The following is a 22,225-nucleotide window of genomic DNA, read 5'->3' on the forward strand; positions in this document are numbered from 1 at the left end:
TTAAAAGCACACATTACTTTACCGACATTATAAGGGACCGTCTAACGTAGCTGGCAGAATGTGCCGGTGATAATACCCCTAAGGATCTGATTACCCCTAAAATGGGAAATATTCGTGTTTCTTTGTATGTTTGTGTACTGTATGTACCTATAACATCTTACGAAACCGCACTCTCACAGCCTTTCATTCGGCCCGAAACCGATTACTTTGGTTTGTGAATTGGACCGTATAAATCTCGATTTCGCCCAACTAATTACTCGTGTAAACCAAACACAATCTATACTACGTCTATATACTTAAGTGATATAATGTGATATTTGGTGTAAGGGGGATAATTTCTAACCTGAAAATGACAAAGATTTTTTTCCCTACAGGCACGAAATGAGATACTTTTGTTGTACGTAAATTAGTTATAAACGGCTTAATGTTTTATAACAATTTTAGCATGCCGATGCCAAACAATCAAATCAGCTTATTGCGGACATACCTAGAGAATTCGACAATAATAATTGAGATATAAAATTCTTATTGGGAAAAGCGTAAAGTCATTAGAGAGTGGAGACATTAGTCAACCACGACTTAAAAAGTGAGCCCGCAAATCGAAGTAAAAGCTAAGTAATAAATATTTATTTCTTCCATTACTATGCTGTACACACACACGCCACTAAACCTACTATGTAGTATTAATGTCCCCACATAATAATTGTTCTCCTCGGAACACTCAGTTCTCATACATATTCTAGAATTGCTAATTACAAAATAGAACCTAAAAGCTTATAGTCATTTTCAGCGCTGTGCCAAACAAACACTACGCGTTACTTTGTGGTGGTAAATTTTTAAAACAAATTTTACTCTATTTCGCTTTATTAGCTTAGATACTAAGGTTAGTTTTGATTTTGTTTTTGATTTTTAAAACTTTGATATTAAAACGAGTTTATATTATATGATATACAATAGACAATTAAAAAGAATATGTAAATCTAAACATACAGAATAAATTAATAAAAAAAAGTACTTTTACGATATAGTTATTCCATACTGGTTGCAATCCTACCCCCCAATACATCTCCCCATAACACAAACTCGTCTCCCCATGTGGCTACCTGTATCCGACTTACCCTATACTACTTATTACACAGAATGAAGTTCAACACATTGTATCAGTTATAATATTTTGAATCCAATTAACAAACAAACATTTGAGCAAGCAAACAAAATTTCTTAAATAAAAAAATGTATGGTCTATTAGATCTTCTTCTTATTCATCCCATCACCCGGTAATTTTTTCCCAAAAATATATAATTAACGGAAACGGAAAATGTGCGATTTTATTATCTGTATTATGTTTAGACTGATTTGCATTGTTGACATACGCAATATTCCGTATTGAAAACAGTTTTTTTTTTTAATTGGCAGAGACACATGAATTCAGTGCATTCTGCATTCGAAATATCAACGTATGCAAATGCAATTAGTCGATTATCCCGTTTCTATCTTTTTTTGATGATTAAAAGCGGCATATTACTAACTTTCAAAGTTAAAGAAACACGGAAATGTCTTTGCAAAACAAACAACTCAACAATCGTTGCGATGACAAATGAAAAATACCAAGCTTTGACGCAAGCCATTAGGACCTCAGAAATAGGAAAACTACTATCATCAAATGATACACGTACTCAAATCCCAGTTATGTGATTCGTAAGTTCGCTCGTCGTGACGCTGGGAGAACCCCACCAACTATGAGACATCGAGTAGGAAAACCTTAACCTGGCATCTTACCATTTATAAAGCACACAGCTACAAACTATAATCATTCACGGTAGAACCTTTGGAGTACTTAGTTCCATTAACCCAACCACATTACAACAATGAAACTATTCGGATTATTTGTAATGTTGATGGCGGTCGTTGCCTTGTTCGTCGGGACCAGCCAAGCCGCGCCGGAACCGGGGCGGTTGAGCGCCATTAAAAAAGGAGGAAAAATTATTGTAAGTAAATAGTATACCTACATAAATAAAATTTAAATGAGATTTTATCGTATAAACATTTTAATTTAAATAAATACCTAAGTACGTCTAATGAACCCATTCATCACGAAAATCCTTAGCATGAATTTACACCTGCCTTATTCCTAAAAAGTATTTTTATTATTTTAAACAAATACTATGGAACAATGTCTGCTCGTATCTTTCGCCAACTATAATAACGATTACCCCAAAATGTACATATCTACGTTATTATTATATTTTTTATGACAATTCATTTTATTATAATTTCTTTGTTTTTTTTTTAGAAAAAGGGCCTGGGTATGATAAGCGCTGCTGGTACAGCACACGAAGTTTACAGTCATGTCAAAAACAGAAGAAACTAAATTTCAAGGCTATAGTTTATAACACAATACTTACTTAAGGTGGTAACTCAAGGTCCATTTTCATACATTTTGTTATATTTCGGCCTTTAAAATTTCGTCATATTAAATTTTAAAGGCCGAAATATCCATGATTATTAATTATTTTTACATTTTTCTTTCAACTGCGAGAACTAATCACTAACTAGACGTGAATTTAAATTCTTTACTTGCCAATACTTGTTTACTTACCCAGATTAAAGCCGAAACAAAATATATGAAAATGGACCTTGAGCTACCACCTTAAAATGAAATCTATCTACGCTTCTCTACAATATATTATTTACCTCAATAAATTTTTATATTTTAAATTTTAAAGCTTTCTTTTCTTTATCCTCATACATAAATTATTAATATAATAATAAATATTATTATGGTTATGCTTTATTTTTTTATGCAAAAATTAGAACAATATGTAATTATCGAATGAAACGGTAAATTAATTCACACACAATGCCGTATAAGCACCCTTTTCTTTGTTTGTCCGTTTTAAGAGATTTGAAATAAAAAATATTTCAGATAAGATATTCGTACTTATTGCTAATTCTTATGACTTGGCAGAATAGTCTTTGACCTTAGCCGATCTCCTTTGGTGCGATTAAAAAAATAATTCTGGCGCGAATGTAAACTTTCGGAGGGCCTTCTACTGTCTACATAATATTCATTATTTGTTACGGTCAAATAACAACACACAGTTATAATAATAAGAAAAATATAATGTTTTCCCCGCAAGAACAACAAATTGAAATATGTTTGCTGAAATCAAATTTGGAGGATATCGAAAACAATTTAGTTTTACAAGTACGTTGCACATATATATTATAATCTACCTACATAATTTTAATACCTGACATGGCATTGCATACTTATCTTACTTAGCCAAAAGAGGCTTCTACTTAGCACTTTCAAATAATGTATAACATGGTATAAAAATTTCAATTAAATGTAGGTATACGCTACTGGCCACGGCTATAAGTACTTACTTCCTGATTTGCGTTACTAGTACCTGAAAGCTAAATATACATATATGTACAAATAAATAATGATAATGCAGCCAATAAGTATAAATAACTATCTCGTTTCTGGAATTCAAAGTTGATAAAGCAATATTTATGCAGCGGAGCGGTGCCCGGTAATAAGAATATTACTATTCCTAAGCATCGCAGCGCTGCGTGGGTCTGATACCAATACAATATAAATCCGTGTACGAAAATATGACCAATTACTTTTCGGACTGATTTATTATTATATTAAGTATCAGATTTTTCCCATAATTTTACTTCTATACTTTATTTAGACCTGTGCTGTATTGTACTTGTTATTTATTATACATGCAACTTCGGGCAACTGTTATCTGACCCTAATAATGTTTAAGAGTACTTGGCGCATGCGGCATACTTCATAACTGCTACAAATCAGTTTGCAGAGGATACAAGAAAATGTTACATAATTTTTTAATTATTTAATAAAAATCCAATTTTTTGTTTGAAAACCTTGCATATCTTCATACATCCCGTCACAGTTCACGTAACAAACAAGTAACACATTTCCCTAGCTATGTTAGATCCAAAAAGTTATAATATTATATAGAACGGAGATTGGGAAGATTTGTCCTACAAACATTTTGCGCTCATGCGATGCTTACTCAATCTAGCATGAAATAGCAAAACAAAAATGTAAAATGTTTTATATTTTATTCATATTATGCACGTTTTGTATGCACATATAACATATTTTCTTGAAATTAAATAATTTTCGGATTCTGTCGCGGTTTGTAATATTTTATTTTTCTCCCGACGTTTCGAAGACTTTGCAGCCTTCATGGTCACGCGGGAGGACTGAGGTGTTGTTCATCCGTAAAGTCAAAGTTACAATATCTACCTACATTTTACAATTATACAACTTTTTAAAAAAATTTTAGCTGTTAGTGGTCCGATCTACGCAGAATGAGCTCACAGTGTCTTGAAGTCTGGCAGCCGGTCTTTTCGGTTCCGATTTAATTAAATGTTTACATGAAATAACATATTTACATATTTTCTGTAAATATGTTATTTCAGATTTCTGCGTCTACTTCTAGCGAACGTCTAAACATCGAAATAATTTCCCAAACTTTGCCATTTGTAATACTTATTAGTAAGTAATTTAAGATACGAAGGTTATCAAGTCTAGTAAAAAGTCCTTTCTCTTACCAGCGTTCCGCACTGCCCGCATTAGATGCCGAAAATGAGCAAAAGTATCGCGAGACCATGACTGCTTTACGTATTACACGCTCACTAAACACAGAAATAGAAAGACTCAAAATGGAAAATGGTACGTATGAATAGGCAAATAAATAAGGGTTGCCAAAACACAAACATTGCTAAAGTAAAGAACAAAAACCATAATTTTGACTAAAGAAACAATAACTTTTACTGTCAGTATCAATACCGAAAAAGGCTGTAAATAAGATAAATTCATCACGCCCAAACTAATTTTTCAGTACAAGTTAGCGATTGGGTTTCCCTTACCTGTCGGCTGCGTAATACTTTCTTATTATTTAACAGTATTGATTTTCGCGTATTTTTTATTTATTTTAGATGTTAATGTAGTTTTTTTTTATTTTTTATAATATGCTTACAATGTTATTCTATCACAAAATATAAACTCCAAAGCATTTTTTATAAAGTGCGTGTATTAAATGGCTATCGTTATAGCACAACATGGGTTGTTGTTTTATAGGCTTTGTGTATCTTCATACACTTGAATAAGTACCCAATTGGGCACGAAATGGAAAGCAGGAATTTACGAGTGGTCTGTTTGAAGATGATAACGTAGATTAGCGATTTCATTGTAGGTACATTGTGTTATGGAATGCGATAGGGTTTAATCAATTGAACTTAACCTCATAGTGCTTATATAGCATTTTATGTTATGACTATCTAGTTGTACAAAAATATCAATATATAAAATAAAATTCTAGACTACCTAAAATAAATGTTTTCGTTTTTGCAAACTTCATTTAAAAGAATGACCACGTCAACTATAAAAGCGCTTTTAGCAATCTAATTATAGACAAAATGATTTCATTACAATATCGACTTAAAATAATAAGGCATTATTACTTGTATGAAAGTAATTTCGAAAATCAGTTTTGTACTAGCAACTGGTATAACGGTGTATTCTATAATTCCTTTAACAAATACACTATTTTTGGAGGGCAATGTCGCTCACACTCCAGCGAAATGCAGAAAAAAAAAGATGTTATATATGAACTAGTAAACATTTATTTTTTAGTGAGACTCACTGCCAAGAGGATGCAGCTTAAGCGTCAAAGTGAAGACGTATCCAAATCACTTGAAAATGCGAGAGAAAATCGCTCTGAGCTAACTAATTTATTGACAGAAGAGGAGCGTGAAATAGAATCTCAAATGTATGTGCCTTTTAATATAATTATAAAAGTGATTTGAAGATTGACTTTACTAATATTTTTAAGGAACTGAAATTATTCAGCTATATTTGTGTTATTTGAATGTTAACGTATCCGGTTTAATATTAAAAGCTATTGCTGGGTCGTTTTTCAACTCAATATTCTCGACTGCATACGAATCCGATATTTAGCATGGGAGTTGACCTTTCGTGTACCACGCTGACCTAAAGTAGCATAACGTGCGCTTTCGAATTTTTAATGGAATACTCTCGGATAAATAGTTATACTCACGGTTGTTTTGCTTTAATATTCAAGCAAGCGATAATTCAAAAATACACGTAACTTCGAAAAGTTAGACTAGTATAATATTGCGCTTTGAAATGAACCCCACTACCTTTGTTTCGGTAGTCCATTGCCGCTAGGGAATCTCTTGCCTCTAACCTTAACGTATTAAATTCCTTAAACCATACCCGAGTCAGTATTACGTAACGTTTTAATTTATTGCTTAAATAAAATATTTAATTACTAATTAACCGACTATAAAGGAGGTTACTCTATTCGTCGTATTTTTTATGTTTGTGAACAAGGATAATTTATTACTCTAAAATTTACGACAAATAAAGTAACCTCTTTTGGAGTCGATTAATTCATAATTAAAAATATAATTTCAAAAGTAAATAGAAATTATCTAAATGATAGTGCTATGTTCTATATTTACTTATCTACATTCAAAAGTTTTCTAGTACCCATACTCATATATATATATACTCATTACTTATTCAGCACAAGTAACTCATCGCACGCATTCAGCGTAAAATTGACCTTATATTCACTCGTTTACTTACCTTCCCTAACATTTTGCAACAGCCTTTTTCCATCGCATAACAGTGACCAATTTGGGCTTTCATCGTTGTCATGCTTTCCTTGTACATTATATTCATCATTACATGTTAACATTATAATAGCGATGGCAAGCAACTAAACTGTGCCAATTTTGATGAAATTTTAAGTGAGCCTTCAACTCAAAAAAGAACCATAAGTTACTTATTGTAATATTTGCCCTAAATCGAATTCCAAGCCTACTAAGCTGCGAATAAATTCTAATATTTTATGAATAGATTATTAAGTTATGAAATGTAGACATAAACTTACAATCTGCGGATCGAAATATGTATCTTACCGCTGTTTCCATTTAGAAGTAACCTACATAACAAATGAACTTTGGGCGTTATTATTCTAAGCTTTGGTCCTAATTTAAGTACTAATCCACTTATATTCCTTGAATGAAACCACGAACATTACCAGTATTGTAACATAAAAGAAGTAAATAGATACAGTACAGGATAAAAACTATCAAATTAAAACATTGACCCCAAGACCCTGACTTTAGTGTTTGGCTTCGACCTCTTAGAAATGAGATAATAATGAATTAAGCCAGACGCAAATATTCCGAAATATTTTACTTTGGAATTTGTTTTGCGTCTTATAAAAATTATCAGGTGTAATCTTTTAGTAAATTTAGCAACCTTTAGTAGATATTTCGGGTAAATACTTACCCTCTATAGCTCATGGGAACATTCCAATTACTACCTATAATTATACATTGTGACTAATAACAATTTCAAATAAAACAATAGCACTTTATATAATATATTAATATTCATACCTAAAGCTTTCTAAAGGTCCAACGTATTTCAGTATCGCGTTCTTAATTAATATTTCATTACTTTAAAGCATTTAAAGTTACTGAATATTTCGTGCCGAAATTGTATGTCATAGTTATAATAAAATTTATATGGAGACGGCCAATATTATGAAGATGCAAACGATTTTGAATTTATAGAGCATATTATTGTGGCGCGTTCACACGTAGGCTCTTTACTACGGGATCGTTTTATCTTTATCGTCATCTTATTACAGCCGTCAATATGAGGACTCTTTACAAGAAAAGGCGGATCGTTTTAGGAAAACTCGCGGTTTTTATGTAAGTATTAAATATGTTAATGTAGGTACTTACTGCGTCTTAAGTTGAAATATTCCATATTTTTTTTAATAAATTTTGTCAATGTGGAACAAAAATATATAAAGAAATAAAAACATTTTGCTTTTATTCGCATTGTGCATACTTCATTTCAGAAACAAAGCTTTTTCTCACTGTCAACAATCTTTTTTTTTCACTAAAATAAATTTAAAGATTTTACTTAGTTTTATATAAAGAAAAATTATTATTATATTAGCTATAAAAATAAAAAATAAAATATTTTAATTGGAATGAATGTATAGAAACATTTTGAATTTTTAATTTGTTTAGCTACATATGTGGATGTCTATACATAAATATTATATTGCGGCAAATGCAGTGTATCTATATAGATTTAGCAAAAACTTGTTTATCTTTAGTGGGCAAGATAAAAAATATCTCTGTGTACGAATGCATTTCATGTCTGTCGCAGCCACTGACTAAATGAAACAAAAACGATATAAATTTCTCGAAAATGAAACTGTATTTATTTTTCAACGAAATCCTTTTTACTGTAAACTGATTTTATAAACGAGATAATAATATTCTAGGATATGTTTTTAATTTCACATTTTCACGTAGTCTGTATAAGAGTATAAATATAGCAGTTGGACATAATGTAAAGATATATACGGATTAGAATATTTCATCAATCTGTCGTTAAACAGAATGAAGAAGAAGTAACGAAAGAAACAGAAAAGATCTTTGCAAAAATAACAGAACTAGAAGAAGAGTTGACCAGACGAAAGGACGTAGTTGATGAACTGAAACTTGAACTCAATGCAGTGCAACCGGAAGTTCCAGAGAACCTTCTTGACATATTGTAAGTTTTTATTTACAGGGTATTAAGAGGCTAAAAGAGACAATCGCGATACTAAGTAATAATATTTAATAATATCAGCTCTGTGATACATACTGTCGGACTGCTGGGCACGGGCCTCTACCTCTGGGAGGGTTTAGGTATTAGTGCGCCACGATGGGGTAGTGCAAATTGGTAGACTTCATACATCCCAAAAATTGCTACAGAGAACTTCTCATGTATGCAGGTTTCCCCAAGATATTTCCCTTCACCGATAAAGCAAGCTATAATTCACAGAGAATACATCATTACTTTAGAAAGTTAGAGGTGCGTGCCCTGGTTTTGAACCTGCGAACATTCGTCTCGACAGTCCGTTTAACAATCAATTAGACTATCGCCGCTTTTACTTTTTTACTTAATACAAAGCTATAATTTAAAACTTTAATTAAACATTATTTTGTGGTACTGATGCTGTTTAACGACATCTCGTTAGAAATTATAACTCCATACTTTTCGATTTTGAGTCGTGTTATTATGAAAATAAAATGTGAAATATAAAAAGTTTTCAAATTACGCAAATGTATCAATCAATTTGACATCCTAGTATCTACTTAATTCACTGTTTTGTTTAACGTAGTTCAGTACCTACACACATGTATTATTTCATATATTAGCCATATATAATGTCGGACCAAATAAAGTTGTTAAGAAATTACAGCGGTCTTGTCGATAACGTCTAGGTTATTACGTCGGATAATATTATGGAAAATATTCACGTACGTACAGATAATAAATTATGATATTAAATGACAATGACTCTTATAAATCCAACCTTAATTTTCAAATTACCTTTTAAGGTAGAAAAAAGACGATAAGAAGCTTGGTAGGTAACGAAAAATTTATATTTCGACATTTATTTACGCGTTTTAGTTCATAGCTGTATTCTTCATACATTAAACATTGATATTTATTACGTATAAATAAACTATAAGTTGATAATAATCCAAAGCTTTTAATATTATTATCTGTGGGTTACAAAAACATTTACGAATCAAGATTTATGACAAGATTGATGATGATGACTCGTGTGGAAGTGACAGTCATATCAGAATCAAACCTATTTTAACCGACTACTGTTCTAAATAGACTTAGAAATTGCCTCGTCTAAAAGAAATGTTTGAAAGAAAAAAAAATTTTATTTAGTTATTATACCAAATGTCCATCAGTGTTCAATGTTATGTATATTTGCAATAAAGCTTGCTGTCTTTTCAATTATAAAACAAAATAAATGCAGAATTAGGAAACACCTTTACCGTGACCACAGAATATGTCTGAAAATGAAAATTAAATGCTTGTTGAAAAGCCCTCTGCGGATGCATGTAGTACTGAGACCCAAATACCAACAGACATTTTTTGAAATCCGATCGGACCCGTCGGGTAACTTTTCTATCTGTAGGATAGAAATAAAACGTATTTCTAGAGACATGTTAGAAAATATCAGTGGTAATGAAATTTTGTCGGTGTGCAAGACTAGAACAAAATGTAGAGTCCTACCACCAAGCAGCAGTTTGCATGAATTGTTATATTTCGATGTGAACGACATTGTGCCTGGGGCATAATAATAAAAAATATTGTACTGGCCATAATGAGACTAACATCTTTTGTCTCAGGGTGACAAACGCAGTTGAGTGCCACGCAGTACTTTATAATGCAAAGTTTTGTATAGAGTTGCTGTTGTTTACGGGCGGTCGTATCCCTTACCATAAGGGTAGCATATTCGTATCGTCATTCAATGCAATAAAAAAATGTGTGCGCAGAGAGACTTCCGCGAGTATTAAATTTATTCTAGCGGTATTTTTTGTCATTGTGTGACGTCTTTTCGCTAAAACGCGTTCTCCGTTCCACATTAGGGAACTATATGCGTCTGGGCTAAAAGCATCGATCGCAAAACTCCTTATTAGCAAACGAGTCTGACGTACTTGACCCCTTTCTCGACAACTTATTATATTTGTATTACCATCTTTCAAATAGATTTTGTAAAACATAAAACTGTTATTAAACAATTTGCAATTTTCATTCTAGATTTATAAATAAATTAACTTATAAGACTTAGTCGGCTTCAGTCTCAATAATTCATTTTATCTAAGCATGAGTAATAACACTGAAGCCATAGTTATATAAATTATAACCAAAACATACTATCGACTAGTGTTAGCTCAGATTTATGCTGCCTTGTATAAAAATAAATCATTATTCGATGGTAAAGTTAGAGTTAATCTTCCAGAGGGAAAACCACTTTGAACGAAAATTTTGAAAAAGTGACGAAGAATTACGAAGCTCTAGTTGAAAAACGAAACCTCTATAGGCAGAAGAGCGGTACCACTTTGCAATATATTTTATAGAAGTTTTAAATGTATTAACTGTTCCTTACAATTAACAAGTTTTCCTTCTAACTTCCCCAGGAAGGAAATTTTAGAAATTTACTTGTGATTTATGATTCATTGTCTATTGTTACATTTCTTTTATGTGCGTTGAACAAAAACTTTTTGTGAGTAAAATTTAGTACATAAGTTACATTTTAAAAATGTTTTACAGTAAAAAAGTTTTTTGTAACATTGGCTTTTAGGTTACCACCGTAACAAATCTTTAATATTAAAGCTTTTAAAATTTAACGACACGTTATTAAAAGCCTTTAAATCTAAATATTATAATATCTTAGCTTATTCATTACTTGTAATTCTTCGTAATTATAATTTGAATATCAATCTAGTATGTAATAATAACATTAAAAATAAAGAATATTTCGTGTTTCATTTATAACCATTTAGATTTAACATATTTGTATTTATCTTATTCGCATGAAAAGTCAATCGTCATGCAATGGTGTATATTCCGAGTCGTGTACTATTTCACTCCTGTCTCCTGCGAGCACAATAAAAGTACTAAGCGATCGTTGTTCACGCCTCCGCTCCACTTCCATTGTTGGCCGCAGTCCAGTTGTTAGCAGGCCGTCTCTTATTTCACCATCCTCGTAGTACATGATATATGCCACATTCTAACAATATGAATGTGTTATTTATCCGAATAATAGGTATCGTAAGAGAATACTAAGTTTTATTTACTGATACATTGATGGTAGGGACTATTCATTATTTTGCAGTAGTATTACATTACTGACAGGGTATCACTGCCGACGAAAGCATGAATAGGTCGGCTTAGTCGGGTTGTTACCACGGTCCTGCACAACAGCAGCATGAAATAGCACCATCATTTTCTAGCGTTCCGTATTGATAGCGACAATCCCAGCCCAATAAAACCTTCACCTTTCCTTCTTCTAAAAGATCTCCGATGCATTAATAATGCTTTGTGGGTAATGATTCACTTACTATAGTGACAGACAGGCGCCCATCACATCTATGACACATCACATAAATAAACGCGATAAGTTGCGTTACGCGGTCTTTACAAGCGGTGGAACTAACCTGTGTCAGCGAATTAGGACTTTGAAGATCTCACATTATGCTACATAATTGCATCAATGCAAATCCATTATCCCTGATTAGAAAATCACGATTTTTCTTTTTCGAAGTTTGGGAAATGTCCTGTTTAGACTATAGTAGTTTTTGCGTATATATGACATTTCAAATGATAATTCACTGGATATTATATGGAAAATTTAAAGTTGTTTACATAAAGCCATTGCGAAAAATCATGTATTACAGAAACATTTTCTCCTATCACTGTCTGAATGTAAGCATATATATCATAAAGGGTTCTTGTGCATTTCACAATAAGATTTCGATCTGATAAAGGATACCTCATTTGCCATATGGCGTACGAATTACATTTTGAAAACTGAGTCATATTGTACGAAATTTATTTTTTGTCTTGCCATGGGGATCGAACTTAGAACCTTATCGTTTTAACATACTTAGCAGAGATGAAACAAAATTGGATGCACCTAGATATGATAAACAATACCAACTCATATAAATCCGTTACCTTAGCTACGAATGCCTTGCTGTATATTGAAGCCTAGGGTTTAGACAAACTATAACAAATCAGGTGAATTTTTAGCTTATTAAATATATGTCCTAGACAAATATGGTTCAATTAAATTCTTTCCGATAATAAAAATCCAGGCACAAAATAATTAAACAGGTTCCTAATGTCCTTTTTACAGCACAACACATTAATAGGAGTAACATTAACAATCATCACAGAAATGAAAGATCGCAAATACAATCAGAATAATTTATTGAACGAAAAATGCTTAGTGTTTAGGTTTTGTAGAGCCGCCAGCGGAATGCCCCATCGACTTATGTTTACCGCTGCCTCGAGCATTGTGGAAGCCTTGTTGCACTGCACCTACCACCGCCGCTCCTTGCAAGAACTTACCCTGTAATGAAATTAACATTTAAAATGCCCATTAAATAACAAAAATGTATTATTAAATACAAGCTAAAATATTATTTATAAACGCGTTAATAACTTTAACACAGGTAATATCTAACTCCGTCGTAATAGATTGAATTACGAAATTAATATTTAGGATATATTTTTCTATTATATCGTAAGTATATTATAACATGATACACACCAAACCATCTTTAATTTTTTGCGTCCAAGGCTTAGCAGTAGTAGATGAGACTGACGAGGAGCTCGTCAATTTAGGCGAATTGTCACAAGAAACTTGACAAAGTTGAATGCATAGCGCTATTACTAATACGACAGCAAATGTAGGTTTCATTTTCGCTCAGGATGTGCTTACTCCAATAATCTACAAGCTATTGAAACTTTATAGTGCTGCGTTTTGCTTTTATATAGCGCACCATTACAGGAAAACTGACTATCGTCTTGGTCCCATTAGTTACGAACTCACGGAAATTTGTGATAGTTGCGTACGCAACAAAACGTGCTTCCCCAAGATGTGTCACGTTATGTTTTATTGTTTATTAATTGAAATAAATATTATTATCGCGTATTTCCCTAATATCCTCACTAATTGATGACATTTACATTTTGATCAAAATGTAACCTCGTTAATAGTACTTATGTAAATTTAATGAAGTATACGTGTTTTGTTGTTGTTCTTGCCGTCGTTGTGTTAACAATCAATAAACTTGAATGTTTTTAACGATATAATATATCTGTGCAATATCTTTATACTTATTACTATAATATGTGTAGGTGTAATAAAAATATGACTAGTTACTGTTACAAGTATCGGTTCTACAAGTCTACATTAGCTCTTTTATTAAAGTATTTCTTCAAAAAGTAATAGAATCTTAACTTTTTAAATCAAAAATTAAGTATATAACCTGGCCGTTGGTGTGACGTCTCTCAAATTACCGAGATTTAATTTATATTCTAAATAATTATGGAAAGTCATTATTGGGTCTAAATGTGTATAAATACCTAATAACTGATTAAAGTTATTAGGTATTTATACACTTTAAAATACCTAATAACTGTACTAAAATATTATTTTTACTTCTAACCTGGCTATTAATTTTTCATAAAATATTTTTAATAAAATATAACCCGATGGTGAGCACCCCGTTAACCATAAACAGTCCCAACATCGAAGACATTTAGTTATTCCACCGTTGTCCTTAATTACAGCTTACCTAAATTATAAAGTTATTTAGTAGGTAAGCAAAATTGTTGAAGAATTAAATAGCTAGTCACAACACACTCATAAATTATTTTACCTATGTTATTAGTATGTAAGTGAAATAATTAATGCTCAACTCAATATTATTAATATTATAATTACCTTAATTTACCAAAGTTATAGTGTAATTAGTCGATCAAAACATTAATGATATAATAATGTATAAGTAACGATATAGCACATGTTTAATAATTAATCAAACGCGATAAGAAATGGTATAATGAGGCTAAAGTTACGTTTTGACAAAGTAAAATTTCCTCTCAAGTTTAATAATTGTATTATGTATTTTCCTTATTACTATAAACATCAACATTCATTATCAAATACCTAGAATCTTAACATAGTTCGCGTTTTGTGCATTTTAATTATTATGTTGAGGTTACTATATTGATACATGTGAACAATTATATGTATATTTACATTTAAAACAATAAAAAAACACATCTTTGTTCCCAAAGGTTAGGCAGAGGTGCAACGAGGCTACCCACATTTCGCCGTATATCTTCTGTCCCACGATATGATATGGGACTAGATTATCGACACATCGGGCACAAATTCCAGACCCGGGGCTGAAATTAGGACATCAGAGGGGTATCGTATCGCGCACGCAACATAACTACGCTATCGAGGCAGTCTAAAACAACTATGTGTACAATAATGATACTAAATAGATAATAAATCATTATTAATACTATAAATGCGAAATTAACTGTGTCTATAGTACGGTACATAGTATGACTTTTATCCCGACAAAAAATTGTCTTGCGGGCGAAGCTGCGAGCAAAAATCTAGTAATAACACTTATTGAAATGCAATAATAAGGGCTTCTATTGAGGATATTGTTGATGTATACTTAGTGGACACTCTTATCTCAAATTAATTAAAGACATACATTTTTTTCATGTAACCGCTAAAATTTAATAGCTCTATGTAGAGATAAGTACAAAAACCATTTTTGTGACATATTATATGTACATGTATATCTTTATAATTTATCGTTCTAAAACTAATAAACACTTATTTACATATAAATTTTCGTATCCGTGTTCTGTCTGTAATTTCGACGAATTGCGAAGATGAATGAGTCCACCGGTAAACACCCGTAAACCGAACACATCATTCGTGTGAATTATTACCATCTTTGTAGGTATAAACACTTTGTTTTGTTTCTTGTTTCCTGTTGAAACAGTTTAGAGAAAAAACCTCTTTTGTATTCATAAACTCTCCTTTTGTTAAATAGACAAAGATATTAACAGTATCGTCGGTTAAGGAATTGTTTGTAAATAACTGACGGTATGACTAATGTGAATTTTAATTATTTTTTATCAGAATTTTATGAATATATAGAGAGGACATTGGAAAGGTTTTCATACAAAAAATTGCGTTCATGCGATAGACACTGAACCACCGATAAATAGCAAATTATCTATGTAAAATACATCATATGTCTTTATATATTTAGCAATATCATTAACAAAATATGTTTCTTTAAATGTTTTGTTTTTGAATTAATATCTAAGGACGCTGTGGAATCTTATCACACGGATATATATATCAAATAAGACGACGACTTATTATCAACGTGTAATAACTTTTGGAGCTTAAATTTGGTCCTAATGTCCGCTCTACAGCTAACTATACTGTTTAATGACTTTGTTCTTTACAAGTCCAAGCATTATAGTTACATCTTCTTGAAACCACATTATAGCTGCCGAATTGCAAACACTAGTTATCTACATAATAATGCCATTGCACGGCCCGTAGGATACTCGAGATCTCAAACCGCTATTTCCCGACGCTGACTAAGTTATTCTAATAATTTTAGTACGTTCTGCGTGCCAATGAAAATGCTTTGGTAAGATATAATAAAATGCTTTATTCCGTAATTACAAATGCTTTATTATTAAAGTTTAAAATAACGATAATACAATATGAGGTATCATTTTACCCGCCACATATTTTTTACTTTTTTATTATATTCTAACACAGCCTATAATGCGAAATTCAAATAATTAGCAAACCATCCATCATTATGCATTACAATATGTCATACTATATTGAAAGATGAATAATAAACGATGCACTGTATAAAGTTCGGGACCATTAACTTTGATGTGAATACAAAAGTTATTTTGAAATGAGGACAAAGGTTAAAGAAAGCAGTTTCGTTAAAATAATATTCCATGTCTTGTTGAATATTTTATGCAAAAGGTAATTATTTTACATTGTTTAACTGAGAATTCACAGAAGATTCCGAAGGGAGAACGGCAGGCATAACTTAGTCAAAACATCATAAAATTAGTTGCAATTTTCGTACATAATATAAATACCATTACAAAACACTATTAAGTAATTACTATATAATATCAATTTGTAAAGTTATCGTTTAAACATTACACGTCTAGTGCTTCTTCTTCTTAGGCCTGAAGAAACTAACAACATCGTGTGTGGTGCCAGCAATATTTATTGCTCGTAGACCTTTTCCCTAAAAAAATAAAATATTTCATTAAAAATATATAAAAACATATTCATAAGAAGGTTATTGTTATAGAGGCAGCCGATCGTAAATAAATATAATCCAAAACCGTCTGCAACAGAATATATGGTATATAAAACTTTACTGGTACTTTTTTCGTGCCGTTTGGGTAAAACTATGTTGAGTCGACAACACGACCTTAGGGATTAAGTCAAACAAGAAATAAAAACGAAAGCTAAGTAACACAACAGCAATGTGTGAAATAAGAATTCAATTTACGGCAATAATAAAGTTTACGCACGTAAAGACATTTGCCGTCCACTAAGACATTATAGGACATCAATAAAGTCTACATAGTAAAGATATAATGAGCTGTATTTGGGTAGTCTCATGGTACTTACAATGACCTTGCCAGCCTGCTTTATAGCCTTCACGGGAATTTTACCCGGTGCTGCGTCGGTACTCGAAAATAATAGCGACAACGCGACAATAACAAAAATAAATAAACTTGTTAACTTCATTTTAACAATATTTTACAGACGACTCTTGCAATTTGCACTTTAAAAATATGATTGACTGGCAGTATGTGGCTAACCATCTTTTTATACTCTCAGATAACGATAGGGACTTTACAATTTACAAAGGCCCGGAATTACTCGTAAAATAAATGTTGTCATAAGCGTTTATATTATGTTTATTATTAAACGCGACCCGTAACACGTATACTAGTCGATGTTTATACCTATTCCTAATCATTCATATTATAATCTGCCATCTTTATATACATATACATTTTAATTTAAAAGTGATTCACTCTGCTTCGTTTTCACAGTTTGAGACTTTGATGAATTTGGATATATATATAGTTCGAACACAGAAAATAGACAATTTGAACTATTTTTTGTAAATCAGCTCTTAACGTGACGAACTGGTGGATGAAACTTTGTATGGGAATGTATAAATAACTTAACCTAAGAATAATTAATATACCAGATAATTAACTAGTAAGTGTGGAAAATGGATGTATTACAGCCTATTTATTTTTAATTGACTCTTTACGTATTGAAATAACAAAAATAACTTAAATATGCTGTTTGGAGAATCTTCTCCTAATTTCTTCTATAGAAAATATATCTTTTGTCAAGAAACATTTTATATAAACGGGACCGCGAACAATAGCCAGTATTGTATATCAACCAATATTTAGTCATAATATACCTACATATATTATAGCATTAATTAATCACAGTTTGGAGTTCAAACTTAGGGAAACTACCTATTTGCTCAAATATATTATTTGATTTTAACGAGAAAGTATCTCTCAGATAATGTGTTATTACATCAATGTATAAAAATAATGTTTTCATTGAATGATAAGACAGTTTTCCAACGTATCCAAGAACTGATTGCTTTATTACTAGCTTTTCCTGCGGATCCACCCGTGTTTTTCCGGGATACATATTTTCCCAGAATACAAACTAGCTTATAGTACTTTATACTTAGGAGTAATGTAGCTTCCTATTAGTGAAAAAAATCAACATCGGTTTAGTAGTTCCTAAGATTAGCGCGTACAAACAAACTCTCCAGCTTTATATATTAATATAGATTATATTCGTGTAATATATAATACCCAACCTGTATTATAACCTACTGTTAAACGCGAGCCCTATTCTAATACTGAAAGGTTTAAACTTTGCTCTTTGTTCACTAGGCCGGCCTAAACTAGGTCATTGCGTGACCTATAGTTCTCTTGATACATGTATAGGCTCTCCGTGATATTAAAATGTCCTTTAACAGCGTTATGTATAATTTACACATTCTATCTATAAAATTTTTTTCTTTTATGACTGTCTTGATGGCGTACTTTGCGTGCGCGATACGACACTGCTCTGAAGTCCTGGGTTCGATTCTCGAGTGGGCCAAGGTAATATTTTTTTCTTAATACCAGCCCGGAGTTTGCTAACTCCTCTGGGACTAAGATGCGATGTATGTGTTCTATTTATATTTACTTAGAAAACTGTATAAATAATGTATGTGCCCTATTAATTAGGTACCTACTTTATCAACTTCTATTATCAATAAGAAGCTTTACTATTGGAAACTCGGGATAAATCCCTATTTCCATAAAACAAAGATTTAATTTAATTATCCCACTGTAAAATAACACCCTTATTTCGTTAAAACAATTTTACTGTTGTTATTTTCGGATTTCAACAAAATAATGAAATACGTCGAATAAACCTTTGCATGTTAAATTACAAACGAACAAATATATTTTTTTATAGTCATAAAAAATCGCATGGAATTTTGTAATATTTGGGAAGAATTAAGCAAATATGTACAAATATATAAAAGTGTATACATTTTTTTTCCTCGATAAAGTTTTTAAAATACTGTACCTATCATAAAAATATATGTCGTTAACAACATTGAACATCGTGTACCTATAATAAATTATATTAACGTAAAAAACTACAATTTCATATTAAATCCCGCACTCAGTGTGGTCATGTAGCTTAAATGGTGGTTAGCCATATAGTTCAGAATTTTTCTTCTTAATTACAAAGAAATAAAACTTTAAATGATTATAATTTAAAATTACATACAAACTGCGGTAGAAACATACAATATATTCGGAGCAACCACTGTACGACTGTATGCTTTAATTTTTAATAATAACTATCGCTAAAGTGAATTTGTATTATAATAAAATTGCCTTGTTCAATGTATAAGTACTAAAAATGAGTTATGTATAATAAAAGTTTATTCCTTTTTTTTCTTACACAGTATGCCAACAATATAAGACGCAAAGACGTAACCTTATGTAACTATTTTTTGCCTCTCGTAAAGCCTTTCCACATTATTATTTATTACTTTGATAATATCCGCGGCGCGATGGTAGATGAGCCGGCTGTAAAAAAAATAGCCGCGAGTTCGATTCCTTACGAGTGAAATGTTGACCGCAGATATTTGATTTGATATTGTAATGAGTATTTCACACGATTACTTCATCATGGTGAAAAAAATATTGCCAAAGAAAGAGTTGTTATCTTGGCAGTCACACAAATCAGAAGTGCATAGCGAAGAGTGAATACATGAACGTTATAGAACAATGATTTATCAAATTCTGAAAAATTCCAAGGCATACGGCAAGAATTTGAAAAATATAAAGTGCTCATATTTACTAACCTAATAAAGAAGTTTATTCGTGGAGATAAAGGGATCTGTTAAACAAAAAATTAGATGACGGTATCTTTTACTGTAATAAAAATATTATGACCAACTTTGGGAATTCCCAGCTTACAAGGGCAGTCAATAGAACTGGTTCTGTGCCTTTATTGTCCAACATAAGTATGAAAGCGTTTCGTACTGGGGCAGGGATGCAGTTGTCAGTTACCCTCATGGATGGTTTATATCTAGGAATAACAATAACCTTTGTGAATCTTCTAAAACGATAATTCCTTTAAGAATTGTAGTCTTTTCTCGTCCTTTAGAAGTATTGTGTCTTTAGAAGGATATATGTAAAGATATTTACTTTTATCCGGCGTATTTCCCAGGATGATACTATATAATTATTTTCCACATAAAAGTTTCACGCACTAAAAGTCATTCTGTTCACTTGGGAGTTGACTATAAGAATGCTAATTGCAACAGGAAATAATACAGGTAACATTATTTTCTGTTGTAAGTTCTTTCACTTAATAAGGATACGAGGATGAAAATATGAGGGCGAAAAATATTGAAAATATTTCATAGATAGGCCTATCATACTATAATATATAGTAAGTATAACGTTTGTCTAAAATATACAAAAATATTTAGTGAAAAAGTAAATAGTTATTGAGTCACTTTATGTTTTTAAAAAGAACATTTATCCCGATAGTTGTTACCCCCTCATGTCCGAAAACTAAGATAACAGAAATAAATAATGTGTACATTTTATTAAATGTAATTATAAAAATAAACACAGAGAATTAATTTTAAATGTGAATTATTTTTTTATAACGTAGCTAGATTAATATAGCCTCACATTTATGAGTTATGATGCCCGTATGAAAAAGATAATCCTGGATCAACTAGAGCACACTTAGCTTAGAGACAGAGTTCACGATTTATTACCTGAAAAGTCTTTTATACTTTCTGCGAAAAAACTCCCGTGAATTATTCCCAGTACCGTGTTTCAAACCTGTTAATGTTAAGAATTTTTCCCCGTTCATTTGGAAGCCGGCAACCGGCATAATTTTTGTGAATGTTTCTTTTTTTCGTATGCGTACTCTTTTGCTATCAATCAGCAAAAAAATTGTCTATATTGTATAAATAAATTATATTTATTCAGCTATATATTGTGATAATCCGTCGTCAAAAATGGTAGGCATGCGTCAAAACCTTGGTCAAAACTAATTTTACAAGGTCATTTTGATATTGAATTAATAAATGAAACTACGTGCTCGTCTTTACCTTGTTAATACTGTGCTAAAAACATCCATGAATAAGGAATAAATTCACCCAAAATCCCGAAATTACTTTTCAGATTTTTTGATAATTTTGTAGTTTAGTGCGAATATGACGTGTGAGTATTTCTGACTAAACGTGTGATATTGCCACTGCGCCGAATTCTATTAGAGTAGTAGTAGTAATGGAATTAGAAAGGGTAAAATTAAAAATACTTTTTATTTTGTTTTGTTTGAGTATTACACTTTTTATTTTACATCTATAGTTCGAATAATTTTTGTAAAATGTTATTTTCAATAAAATAAGTTGGTAGTTACATTTAGTAATGCAATGTCAAAATAACCCTGTATAATATACAAAAACAAGCTTCCTGTATAATTACGGGTTCTTCTCAATGTCTATAGATAGGTATAACCGTATAGGGGATACTAGTGAACTTAAAGCGGGCAGCAACTGCATGTACTTACTAGACGCGACTAGCTATCATAACCTGGCCTCATAATGCGGTCACATAGTGCGACTAGTTGCGGTGTAGTTATAATTAATCAAACTCAGGATAGTTCGCATTGCGTAAATTGCCAATGAATAATAATTCATGTTCAATTTTCCATTCAACGTTGTAAACCGCAAAATCCTGATTGCATTTAAGAATTATATTTGATTGTTAACGACATTTAAAGTGCGTTTTATTGTAACCAACTTAATTATGAGACAAAAGTCTATATAATTATAATCATAAACTATATTTTAAGAAACGTAGACACAAGCGATTATGATTTTTATTGTAAAGACAGTATATACTATTTTAGTACATAAACATTTGTTACTCACTGTAACTAAACAAGCTTTGGAAATTACATATTCATATTCATTTGGATAAGTTCTTAACCAAATATAACGAAAAAAACAATTCAGAACAATACAATACAAGGATTTTCCTGTTAAAATAATAAAACACCTCACTGGGGTTCTCCATCTTAATTATTGT

General features: G+C 31.4%; 1 protein-coding gene and 2 long non-coding RNA genes across 3 annotated transcripts; 1 reads left to right on the top strand and 2 right to left on the bottom strand.

Moving 5' to 3' along the window:
* The first annotated feature begins 2,655 nt into the window (after nt 1–2,655).
* Nucleotides 2,656–8,660, top strand: LOC115444015. The gene is made up of 5 exons (XM_030169625.2): nt 2,656–3,208; nt 4,600–4,717; nt 5,681–5,816; nt 7,734–7,797; nt 8,502–8,660. Exons 1-5 carry the CDS (start codon nt 3,125–3,127, stop codon nt 8,658–8,660), a joined length of 561 nt encoding a protein of 186 aa, XP_030025485.2. The 5' UTR covers nt 2,656–3,124.
* A 4,212-nt stretch (nt 8,661–12,872) lies between these two features.
* On the bottom strand, nt 12,873–13,483 carry LOC119189801. The gene is made up of 2 exons (XR_005112620.1): nt 13,233–13,483; nt 12,873–13,031 (listed from the first exon to the last, which is right to left on the bottom strand). It is a non-coding gene; the product is annotated as an uncharacterized LOC119189801 (long non-coding RNA).
* A 2,682-nt stretch (nt 13,484–16,165) lies between these two features.
* LOC115444021 lies at nt 16,166–17,373 on the bottom strand. The gene is made up of 2 exons (XR_003938700.2): nt 17,187–17,373; nt 16,166–16,794 (listed from the first exon to the last, which is right to left on the bottom strand). It is a non-coding gene; the product is annotated as an uncharacterized LOC115444021 (long non-coding RNA).
* Nucleotides 17,374–22,225: the final 4,852 nt, after the last annotated feature.

This window comes from Manduca sexta, chromosome 19 (assembly GCF_014839805.1).
Source record: "Manduca sexta isolate Smith_Timp_Sample1 chromosome 19, JHU_Msex_v1.0, whole genome shotgun sequence".
NCBI classification, from domain to species: domain Eukaryota; kingdom Metazoa; phylum Arthropoda; class Insecta; order Lepidoptera; family Sphingidae; genus Manduca; species Manduca sexta.

Bases quoted from the DNA above. Each gene is read 5' to 3' on its own strand.
- LOC115444015 (XM_030169625.2), top strand. From the start codon at position 3,125: ATGTTTTCCCCGCAAGAACAACAAATTGAAATATGTTTGCTGAAATCA. The intron at 4,718-5,680 runs GTACGTATGAAT...TTTATTTTTTAG, and splicing joins AAGACTCAAAATGGAAAATG to TGAGACTCACTGCCAAGAGG. The intron at 5,817-7,733 runs GTATGTGCCTTT...ATCTTATTACAG, and splicing joins CGTGAAATAGAATCTCAAAT to CCGTCAATATGAGGACTCTT.